This window comes from Artibeus jamaicensis, unplaced genomic scaffold (assembly GCF_021234435.1).
Source record: "Artibeus jamaicensis isolate MK-2021 breed Jamaican fruit bat unplaced genomic scaffold, CSHL_Jam_final contig_466, whole genome shotgun sequence".
Lineage (NCBI taxonomy): Eukaryota > Metazoa > Chordata > Mammalia > Chiroptera > Phyllostomidae > Artibeus > Artibeus jamaicensis.
The window spans coordinates 13,188,740-13,201,273 of record NW_026521844.1 but is presented as its reverse complement, the minus strand read 5'-3'; the positions used below and the strand labels follow the sequence as shown (position 1 = coordinate 13,201,273).

General features: G+C 42.9%; 1 protein-coding gene across 1 annotated transcript; it reads left to right on the top strand.

Moving 5' to 3' along the window:
• Positions 1–344: 344 nt before the first annotated feature.
• LOC119052996 (transmembrane 4 L6 family member 4) lies at positions 345–10,867 on the top strand. The gene is made up of 4 exons (XM_037150411.2): positions 345–518; positions 1,243–1,332; positions 5,810–5,946; positions 10,639–10,867. Exons 1-4 carry the CDS (start codon positions 345–347, stop codon positions 10,820–10,822), a joined length of 585 nt encoding a protein of 194 aa, XP_037006306.2. The 3' UTR covers positions 10,823–10,867.
• The last annotated feature ends 1,667 nt before the right edge of the window (positions 10,868–12,534 follow it).

The following is a 12,534-nucleotide window of genomic DNA, read 5'->3' as shown; positions in this document are numbered from 1 at the left end:
ATTACCTAAGTCTTTAATCACCTAATCCTATATTGGTAGAACTTTTATCCTGATAAAACCAGAGTCTATAGAACACACTTGGCAAAATGATTGCTGTAAATGAGGTACAAAATCAAAAAGGACTTCAGGTCAAGGAGAATATATAAATATCCTTCACCACTGAGGTTCTGCTCTATTTGAGAAGCTGAAGCAGACACAGTTCATAGGCTGATTTGCTACTCAGCTCCAAAATACAGATTGAGAGGGGAAACGTACTAGGACCTGCTGGCTAATAACTTTGAAGAGGCCTCAGGAAGGAGTCAGCCAGGGGCCTTGTCCACAGACCTGTCCAGGACTTCCCCACCATGTGCACTGGGGGCCGTGCCAAGTCCTTGGGAGTCGCCCTCCTTTTCCTCTCCACAATTGCCTTCCTGTGTAACATCCTGCTATTTTTCCCTGGAGGAAAAGCGATAGACAACATCAACCACCTTTCCCAAGAGGTTTGGTATTTTGGAGGAATACTAGGGAGCGGGTTCTTGGTGAGTACAAAGCCTTAAAAATCCCTCTGAAGGAGATTTTTATCGCATTCTTCTAAAATCAAGCTCTTATTGATGTGGAAGATATTTTGTTGCTAACAAAAACCTAAGCATTGCATGGTTAATTGCCTAAGCAATGCCTTAATTTTTCCCTTCTCCATCAGGGCCTGACAAGGAGGTCATGTCCCCCACATTTACTAGGTAATTTAAACTTGGGCTGACAGTTCTCATGGCTCAATTAAGTTCTAGGAACCAAACTGAAGGTCACTCAAGAGAAAGTGCTAGGAATGCTGGGAGTGGGGGGTAGAAATACACTTTCTAGCCAATTGATTGACTAAATGCCATGCAGAGAGGCAGGCATCAATGGATTCTCCTCCCATTCATGTGTGAAGGATTTCTTGACCTTTGTTCCCAACAGAGATTGGGAACTTCTGCTTTAGAGGGAAATACTTTTCATGACAATTGAGGACACTTTTTTTCTTTTCCTAACCCACCATCTAAATGGAAATTCGTGTTGTCAGATATTGAAATCTTGATCCATTGAAACTGCAGTCTGGCCAAGTGGCATCTAAATGCTCAATAACACTTGCCCACCCTATGAGCCATGCCTGTGAGTCCCTTTGGCCACCAAGTCCAGATTATAGCTGAGACTCCTCACACACACAGGCAGGTATGAGCCTCCCTTTCACATCTCAGACCCATTCTGAGGTGCTTCTCTTGCTCATAGATGCTCTTACCTGCTAACATGTTCTTGGACCTGAAGTACAATGACTGCTGTGGGTGCTGTGGCATCAAGAGCTGTGGAAAAAGATTTGCGGTGAGTAATTGGGGGGAAGACACCAGCCAGGGTACACTGTCCCCTTGTGCTGGGCATCTTGAGGTAAAGACGATAACCAGACTTAGGCAGGATTCCTAGAATTCTTCCTGTGGATGGAAAATAACAATAAAAGTAAATTTTAACATATAAGCACCCTCTTACTTATAGGGAATGTATACCAGCCTTAGAGTACAGCTTGGCCCCTCCTATGCCCAGCTCAGCAAAACTGCCAGAAAATCAAACTGCATGGAAGTCCAACAACCAAGGAGTTAAAGAAATGTTCATCCAGACTGGTAGGAGGGGTGAAGCCAGGCAGGGGGCAGAGAGGACACATAGAAAGGCAGCAGACCATGCAGGTGAGGCACTGGCTGGCAGACCAGGCCATCGCACATGCATGCACAGATAAGCCAGGAGGAACAAATGAAGAGCAAGACAGACCATGAAACACAGGGTTTCAGCACAGGAAACTAAAGACTCAAAAACCTCTGGCTGTAAGAATCTACAGGGGTTGAGGCAGCAGAACAAACTCCCTATATCACAGGAAAGTCTGTTGGAGAGGCCCATGAAGTACTAGAAAATACACAAACCCACCCACCTACAAATAAGCAACTGAAGGGGCACAACCCACTTGTGAGAAGCAAGGGAAATGATGAAAAGTGGAGCAAGAATGAGCAAGCCAGCAAGCCAGCAAGCCGGGGTGTTCCCTCTCTGCCCCTCCCCCACAGATAGCGCCACAAGGCAGAGACCTTACACACTGGCTAGTAAAATACCAATAGTGCCCTGGCTGGTTTAGCTCAGTGGATTGAGCGCAGGACTGCGAGCCAGAGGATCACAGTTCAATTCCCAGTCAGGACACATGCGTGGGTTGCAGGCCAGTTCCCAGCAAGGGACGTATGAGAGGCAACCATACATTGATATTTCTCTCCCTCTCTTCTTCCCCTCTAAAGATAAATAAAATAAAAATCTAAAAAAAAATCCAATATTCCAAAAATTTATAAGGAAACAGAAGAGATTCAGAATAGCCTCAGAGATCTTGAGAAAGAAAGAACAATCGGAGGGATTGCAATACTGGATGTCAAACTATGCTATAAGGCCACTGTAATCAAAACAGCCTGGTACTGGCACAAGAACAGGCAGATAGACCAATGAAACAGAACAGAGAGCCCTGGAATCAACCTACACCTTTATGGTCAATTAATATTTGACAAAGGAGGCAAGAGCATACTATGGAATATAGTCTCTTCAATAACTGCTATTGGGAAAATTGGACAGGTACTTGCAAAAAAAAAAAAAAGAAAACTGGACCACCAACTTCTACTAAACACAAGAATAAACTCAAAATAGATTTAATTAAAAAAATTAAATGTAAATTTCAAAACAAAAAAACATTCCTGGAGGAAAACAGGCAGTAAAATCTCAGATAATTCTCAGACCAACATCTCTGCTGATATTTTTGCTGCCCTCCTAGGGCAAGGGAACACAGGAAAAACAAAACAAATGGGACTCCATCAAACCGAAAAGCTTCTTCACAGCAAAAGGAAAATGAACCACAAACCATGAACAAAATGAAAAGTGAACTTATCATATGAAAGAACATATTCACCAGTGCTGTATCTGATAATGAGTTAACCTCCAAAATATATAAAGAACTTGTGCAACTAACACCAGAAAGACAAACGATCCAGCTAAAAAGTGGGATCTACACAGAGATTCCAATTAAAATTGCAATGAGGTATTACCTCACACCTGCCAAATGGCTACTATCAATAAGTAAACAAACAACAAGTGCCAGCAAGGAAGTAGAGAAAAAGAACCCCTCTATTGCTCTTGGTGGGGATGCAGACTGGTATAATTTCTGTGGAAAACAGTATGGAGTTTCCTCAAAAATTAAAAATGGAAGTGCTTTCTGACCCAGTGGTCCCACTTCTGGGTATATATCCTAAGAATCCCAGAACACCAATCAGAAAGATTACTGTATTTTGTGCACTTTTTAATGTATAGAAGTTCATTGTATAAAAGTGCACTTTTTTATTGCACACAAACCTGGGTTTCTGTTATACACAGAAAAATGCAGTATATACACTTCTACGTTCTTAGCAGTGTTGTTTACAATAGCCAAGATCGGAAAACAGCCCAAGTGCCCACCAGAAGATGAGGGGATAATAAAGCTGTGGTACCTCTACACAGTGGGATGCTATGCAACTGTAAAGAAGTATCTCTCACCTTTTGCAACAGCCATGGATGGACCTGGAGATTGTTGTGTTAAGTGAACTAAGCAAGTCAGAGGAAGAGAAATACCATGTGATCTCACTAATATGTGAAATCTAATGCACAAAATAAACGAATGAACCAAATAAAACCAGAGACATGGGTACATGGAACAGACTGAGGAATGTCAGAGGGCGATGGTGGGGGGAGTGGGTGAAAGAAGGGGACGGGATGAACTGAAGAACATATGGACAAACCTCACGGACACAGACACCAGCGCAGTGAAGGCCCGAGGAGGGCGGGGCAGGGGCTGGGTGGCAGTGGGCAAGGTGAGGGATGGGGTACCTCTGTAACAGTGTCAACAATAAAAAAATTAAAACAAAAGTGACAGAGTAAATAAATAAATAAATGCATATTTTAGCTACATGCCAAGCTAATCTGATTAAAAACACATTTACAATGAAAAAAAGAAAGTTATTTAACTTTATGTAATTTAACAATTTCCAAAATCACTCACCAAGACATATTTTGGAAAAGAACACCTATTCTAACATAAGAAATTCACCTAAATTTTTATTTATTTATGACCTAGATTGTATTTACCAATGTTCTAGATGGTGAGAATGGATTCAGGACACCCTAGACATAAAAATTAAGGAAACATTCTAAACAGGGAGTGATACAAAACTTTAGTCATTGAAATCATCCAACAGGTAGTTAGAAACCCAGAGTCCCAACTAGCTTCATATAACTCACTGTCCATGGCTTTAAGGAGTCTGTGCTATGGTTAAGGAAGACAGCCATAAAAAGCTATACATTGAAGTGCTGTAGGCACTGTGCTGTGATAGAAGCTTAGGCAGTCAGAGTACCTGGGGTGGGAGATAGGGAGAGAATGGCTGCTTCTACATGGGAAGACAGACAAGGCTTCACAAGGTACTTGGGGTCAGAGCTGCCTAGAAATTTGCACCGAAAACATATTTATATATGATGTGAAAACAAATACCGGCTAAAGTGGAACTCCATTATTATGTGGATTTCAAATGCCCAGGCACAATCCGATCCTCTCTACTCCCAAACCCCACCTTCAAAATACACATTACAGGAAGATTGTTAGGAATACACGGAATGGAAAGGAAAGAACCTGACATTTAACTTAGGTTTCACGACAGACTTTTAGGTAAGCTTCACCATTCCCGTTTTATAAGTCAGGAAACTTAGACTCTGAGGAAACACTTGTTACACAAAATCACCACGCAGAAAAGTAGCAAAGCTGAGATTTCAGCCTGGGTCTGCTGACTTTAAAATCATGTGCTTTGCAGGAAACCTTCAAGTCACCAAAGTAAAGTTAATAGAGGTGATCATTTTCTACCACTATTTCCAAAATTATTAATGTTACCACACTACTTTCCTACTACTGTTTAGAATCAACATCGCATCTTTGGGCCTAATATGATTCATCCGTAGGAGACAGCCAACTGGGTTCCAGGATTGCTTCTGCCTTTCACATTGCATAAGTCTATTTTGATTTATAATTAATTAAGTAAAAAGAAAGATGCTAGTATAATTAATATTTTGTTAAGTAATCTCTGTCATATGAAAATATTTAAAAGAACTCGGGTCCCGACAGGTGTGGCTCAGTTGTTTGGGCACTGTCCTGCAAAGCAGAAGGTCGCTGGTTTGATTCCCACTGAGCGCACATGCCTAGGCTGTGGGTTCGGTCCCTGGTCAGGGAATGTATGAGAGGCAACCTATGTGTCTCTCTCACATCGATGTTTCTCTGCCTCTCTTTCTCCATTCTTTCCCCTCTCTTTAAAAATAAATAGGATCTTTTAAAAAAAGAAGAAGAAGAATAAATGGAAAGTTGGGCTTATTTAACCCAAAGAGAAAACTTTTCAGAGAGTGGAAGGGGTGGAGAGATGTTGAACATACAAAATGAGAGATGTTTAAGATATAAAACACCTGCAGATATTTTAAAGGCTGCTACCATATGGAAGGGAGGCTGGGCTCAACCATTTCAAGCTCAAGGAATGTAACTACAAACGATGAGAATTTCTAGACTTCTACTCTTTCTCAGAAGCAGAACTTGTGTGGTACATGACACCAAAGTAATTCCCCAAGACCCCAGAGGCCCCACCTCCTGGAAAGACTGACTCCTGCCTGTGACAACCCTGTAGCAACCATGCTCAGCAACGGGCTGGTTAGGTGTGTTAAGAACAACATATGGACCACCTTAAGAACCTGGCTGTCTCTCTTATTCTTTCTCTTTTAGATGTTCTCCTCCGTAATATTTGCTGTGATTGGATTCTTGGGTGCTGGGTACTCATTTATCATCTCACTCACCTCAATCAGGAAGGGTCCTAAATGTCTCATGGACAATAACGAGTGGGGCTACCCCTTCCACAACGGGTAAAGTATACTCTGCAATGCCCTCTTGACACCGCAAGGGGAGAAACTACACATGTCCTGTCATCTTAATTTACAAGTCTCAGGCATGTCGCTCTTTCAGGCAGAGCTGGAGTTGTGGACTGGAGTGAAGTTGCACAAGACCTTACCCCCAATCTCACCTCTAACTGCTGTTCAGACAGAGACCAGGAGCAATAATGAAAGAGGACACCTCGGCTGGCCTGAGGGAAGGAGATTTGTGGTGTTTTTACACACGTCCAAAATTTATTAGCAGACACATGAAACAACTAGTAATATTGATAGAGTATTGGGTTCCACTGCAAATCTTATAAAACAAGAATGATTATTCACTAATAGAGCTCAAAGCTTTCACTAATAGTTTATAATGAAACCATTTTTAAGGTGCAAGTTTATAGCAAATGACACTGGAAACATTATAGATTCTCCATGAGAGTTTATGTTAATAGAATTCATTTAAATAACTTCATATTTTCAAGGTTTATAGTAGTTTATGAGGAACTTTCTTGTTTTATTTTTTAAAAATTATAACTTAATATCCGTAACAACCCCAAAAGGTAATTTACTTCCTGCCAAGACAGGTGTAATGAATTTGACCTGCTCAAAGTCGGTCCACTAGTTGGGGGCACAGGCAGGGTGTCCAGGCTCAGTCTTTTCACATTACACATTCTCTGCCTCTCGACTGCACTGTCCAACACACTGGCCAGTAGCCTTATGTAGCTATTTACATTGAAATCCATTTCAGTGAGGTAAACTCTAAAAATCCTCAATCACATTAGTCATCTTCCTGGTCCTCAGAGGCCACACGGGGCCGGTAGTGACTGTGCTGCGGATCACAGACCTAGGACACCTCCATGGACACAGGCAGTCTGCCAGATGCTGCTGGGCAGCCTCTAACCTCCGCGAGGGCGGGACCCTCCTGGTCTGCTCTCCAAGGCAGCCCTTCCTCCCAGCACGGTCACCGACACACATGGAAGGTCAGGAAAGACAGTTGGTCAGTCCTGCTGCACCAGGAAGAATGAGATCATTACCAGAAAAGCTATTGGACAGCAGTTTATTAACTGGAATGCATGTTATTAACTTACAGTGAGAGGCTAGAGAACCTGAGGGCAGGATTCTGTTGCAGGAAATGCTGGTAGTGGTTCTGTTACGACCCGAGGTCTTGATGTGTTCACGAGTTTCACATGAAAAATCATCCCCATCCTTCTCTATAGTTAAACAGGAATACAAGACCTCTGTTATAGGCAGTGATTTCCAAATGTGCATTACGGTAGAGAGCCCTCTCCTCTCAGAGAGGACTGCTGGGGCCGCACTGCCAAGGGCTTGGCTCGCCTGAGCACCGCATCCGGAGGTCAGAAGGCTGAGCCGTCTCCTGAGGTTTCTTACCCCGATGGCCTTCGGTCTACTTCCTGGGGGTGTGGCTGTGAGCTACAGAATCCGTCTCCTTTCAAGGACCTGTTTCTTGTTAGTTCTAACAACACCAGTGCAGTGTAGATAGGTTTTACTATTTATTCAGTTATGTGAATAATACCATCCTTGGTCAACTTAAAATCAATTAGAGTAAATCTGTGTCCAAAGCAAAGGAGGGAGAAAGCAAACACAACAGACGCCGAGCTACACACCAGGCAGCACAACATTCTCCCGTCTCTGCCATGGGACCACAGGCGTCCCCGGCACACTCACACCTGCCTGTGATGGGATGGGACTGCCACCCGGCTCCCACCAGCTCACTTCAGAGAGCAGAAACACTTTTTTTTTTTTCAGTTTTGCTACAGGCATGCCATTAATGATTTTGCGACTTAATTCGATCTTTTGGAGCACTCCCAAGAAGACTCAGAGAAAATAATCTATTTATTGTGGTAAAGGTGGAACTTGATCGGCGCATGTTATACATGTATTTATGTATTTCATCGATAGATCATACTCTGACTATGCTAAGGAGGTATTATTCATTACAGGGGTTTATGTAACGGTGAGGAGCAATGGCTTTCCAGTCAGACAGACCTGAGATCAGATCCAGGCACTTCCATTTCCAGCCTCAGCTTCTTAATCTCCACTGGGTGTCTGTTCATTCACTCAGTAACTGTTTCCTGAAGCTGGTTCCCTGCCAGGCGTTGTCCAAGGGGAGCAGCACCTCCTGGTCCAGCTGGGGAAGGTGATGTAAAGCAGCTGCCCCAGAGCCTGGAACAGGGGCAGGTCCCGGTCCCTGAAAACTGCTGGTACTCACTGAAACTGCCTGTGCTGGAACTGGGGACAGAGACAGGGGACATGGTCCTGCCCACACGGCCAGATGGTACACAGAGTGCTGGGAAGCACTGAAGGGGCACCACGGGCAGCTGAGGGCAGGAGCATCAGGGGCCTGTCCTGGAGCAGCAGGGGGCACCTGGAGCAGCCGGGCAGAGGGGCCGGGCTGAGCGGTCAGGCTCCCCTGCTCCTTCCTTCAGCTGCAGGAAGTGAGGTGCGTGAAATGCACGGCACTCTCTCCCGACGTGGACGGGATCACTGCAGCTCGGGTGGAAATGCCCTGCACAAGAACGGGATGCTTTGAACCTCTGGCTCAGTCAACTGGGTGTAAACCGCCCCAGCTCCCCTTGCTTCACAGAATGTGGAAACAGGATGAGTCCCCAGGTCCCTGAAATATGAGATCTGGTCTCACTTGGGCTTGGAGGTTGGGCACAGCAGTCGTTGCCGGGATCTCAGCAAGGCTCAGCACCTGAGAGTCAGGGGAGAGAAGGGCCTGGAATGGCCCTCTGTGCTGGCTTGTGAGGGCTGAGGCAGCAGCAGGGCTGCTGGGACTGAACTCAATCCAAGCTTCCAAATTCCAGCCCCCACCCCCGAGCGTTTTACTAAGCCCTCCACCAGGAGGTGCTGTCATCCCAGCACTGCACGCTCTTCAGAAGAGGGAGAGAACTCAGCACTGCCAACCACTTCATCTCAGGGTCGTTTCTTTACCAAATGTGTCTGGAAAATATTGTCTCTCTATAGAACTCCTTATCATCATCAAGTTTAAAAACTGTACAAGAAAGTATTGCAAATACGTGTACAAGGGAAAATGCAAAACAGAAAGACGAGTGTTTAAAAAGTAACTACTGAAAAGAGGTCTTGCACAGCAATTCATATGGGTATCATCTCAGTGAATTCTCACAATTGAGAGGTTCTTCTCAGCCTACTCCATAGATGAAGAAACTAATACCGCCCGGGGAAAGGGGTGGGGAGTGTAAGTAACTTGCATGAGTAATTTGCAGCTGTAAGAGGACTGCTTGCACTCAAACCCACATCCATCAGAATCCAAAATACCAGGTTCTGTCCTTTAGACCAGACAGCTCAGATTAAGTAGCATTATAACAATACTCGCATTTACTGAGCACTTACTGTATGCTAGGCACTGTGCTAGTGTGAATCCTCACAGTAACTCTCTGATTTCATAGAGGATTTCGTTCCCATTTTACAGGTAAGATGCACAGCTAGCAGCTAGAACCTGTGCTCTTGTGGAAAGGTGAATCAATGCTACAAACAGTCTTTTATTTTTAAATCAAGTGCAAATGATTGTTCCCTTCTTCCTTTGACTTCATGAAATGCCAGGGCATCTTCCATCATTGCAAAGATTTTTCAAATTTGAACACAGAACATATTTAAATAAGTGTGTACTAGTTACTAAAGAATTTATCAGAAACACGAGCCATGAGAAAGACCCCAAAACAATAGGTGGGTGTTGATGTAGTAGCCACATGCAGACAGATGTTCCCACTGAGGCCTCGAGAGGATAAAGGGGAATAAGGCGACAGGTGTGACCAATTTGTGGCTCTAAGCATGTGAGAAGCAATAATAATAACCCCAAAGACTGGCGCACTTTCCTGTGCTTTTTGGTGAAGACAGCATAGTGCACATTTCTCCTTCATAGCAGGGCGTCCGTTATATGCAGTGGACTCCTAACACACGGAATTCATGAATATATCGCAGTGTTCCTGTTTCAAGTTTTTGTAAAATACATGTTAAGGCAGCAGATCATTTAGCGTTATTTATTAATTAAATATATTTGCATGTGGAATTCCCATATGTTAACAAAAATGCAGTTGAGTCAAATTCACAGTTTGGCTAGAAGTCTTTTTAAAAATTAAGCTTTTCCTCTTAACTGTGTAACACAACTGCATCTTACATGGCTTCCATTGGCCACTAGATGTGATAGAATCTTGCCAAATTCCAAGTGGTCCCGAATAGTAATAGGGGAGATAAAGCCCAGGAACATTTGTGAGACTCTTCTGCTGGAGTGTTTCATTTCCAGGCTCCCTAACTGATATTGAATTTACTCATTCTCTTGACCAACTCATAAAAATTACTATGTCACTTAGTAGCTGTGTGTCCTATACATAAGTCACTTAACCACTCTGTGCTTCAATATGTTTACTTATGGAAAGGAAGAAAGTAACCATAAATTTTCTATGAGAAAGAAATGAGTGCATTTGTGTAAAGTGTATAGAACACACACTAACACATAGAATATAGTCAATAAAAATGTTAGGTATTATTTTTAAAAATAGTGATATTATGGAATATATTTCTTATTTAACTTAGGTTTTGGATGAAAAGTGTTGTAAAAAAATCATTATGGCGACTTCATAGTCTAGGGTATTGCCTACATTTTATAGACGTCTCCTTTCCTCCCCATGCTCCCGACAGGGATTACCTCAATGACAAATCCTTATGGAGCAAGTGCCGGGGGCCTGAGAATGTCATTTCCTGGAATCTGAACCTCTTCTCCATCCTGCTGGTCATAGCAGTGATCCAGATAGTTCTCTGTGCCATCCAGGTGGTCAATGGCCTCCTGGGGACCGTGTCCATAAACTGCTGTAAGGTAGGCTGAAGTCTTGGTCCTTACTTCTCAGGATGGGCGAGTAAAAACTGGCCTGCAGTGCTAGTGGAGAGGTGGCAGCTACAGAAAACCAGAGCCAGGCCGAATAGTACAGGCAGCCCCCTCTGTCAACCCGGGGAAACTGAGACAGTGTTACTGGAACCCAGAAGTTTTGCTTTCTGTGCATGTTAACATACTCAGGCTGAAGTTAACCAAAAATTTTAGTCTCACTAAAAATGGACCAGTGGACCATAGTCCTGCTGACAAAGTACTGTATATAGTATAGAAATGTACAATAATGCTATGTGTAAATCCCCAGAGAGTCAGCATTTGTCATTTGCACATACTGTCAGCATTAACCCATCATGGTCTCAGATGAAATGTTCTCACTGTGTCCTAAAGGCAGCTACATATTGGGTTCAAGTTGCCAGCTATTAGTATGGAACATGCTTCAGGGTATTTTCTTTTTCTCTGGAAAAGAAAAGAACTCACCAATGTAAAACCTATATTTTGGTGAAATTTATGATCCAGATGAGAAAAATAGTTAACATGTGGAAAAACAGTCACTGAGGATTTAATATAAGTAACCAATCAATGGGGGGTATTGATCAGTACAACAGGGGTCATAGGAAGGGAAGAAGAAAAAAGGGAATCGAGAAAATAAAAAGGATAATATTGTAATCGGTTTTTCTACCTTTTAGGGATATAGACGAATTTGAACCTCTGTGATGACCTTCTGTAACTCAATGGCACGTGGGAAGACACATTAAACTTAACCTTCTCTCCTTAGGGTCATCAGTTTCATCTGTGTCTGAACTGTCAAAGCTCAGGGAGGGCACATGTAGTCCTTTTCCCTTCCAACCAGCTTAGCACAACTTGGAGTTTGATGTTAGTCTCAGCTGAGAAAGAGTTTGGCCCCTCACCTTATATTTTTAACTCTTTCAAACTGACTTCCTTTTAAAATTCATTCAAGCAGATTCAAAGTAAATTTACGAAATTTCTTCTTCCAAAGTGAAAGTATATAAAATCACACGCACTGCCACGCTGCTTCTTTGTGCATCCGCCTGTTTGTGTCCCTGGAAGTTTTACATAATTCAGAGGAAGGAAGCACATTAAAAGTGAGGAACTAAGACTATTCTTTGTGTTTCAGATTTATGGGGGGAAAAGAGTGATTGATGTATCATAAACAACTTTTATTTGGTTTCCTTTGGCTAATACGTGTGAAGAACATGTGACTCATCTTTGTGGCTCCCATCACTAGCAAAGGTTTCCTTATGTATATTAAGTTAAAATTATAATTCAGTGGTCATATAATAAAGATGATGTGATGTGTGATTCCAGAGGAAGGACAACATTTTGAATGAATAACACTCTTTTTTCACCTCTCTACAAATGTCTCCTTTGGTCAAACTAAAAAACAACATTTTAATAAAGTGGGCTGGGGCCTATGGCCCAAGAATTAAGATAATAAGTATAATTAATTCTATGTATCATATTATGACATTAAATTTGGTTTTATGAGTCAGGCATTAATAAGGAGTTAAATCCATTGTGTTTACATTCAAACCCCAACTGCACTGCGTACCAGCTAGGGATCTGGGAAGTTACTTTCTCAGTCTCCATGTCCCCATCTGTGAAAAGGTCTGTTCAAAGGCAAGCAGCCTTCCAGGAAATGCTCTTGGCCCCCAGGAGTGAAACAAGGAGGTCTGTGGGGCTGGCCACGT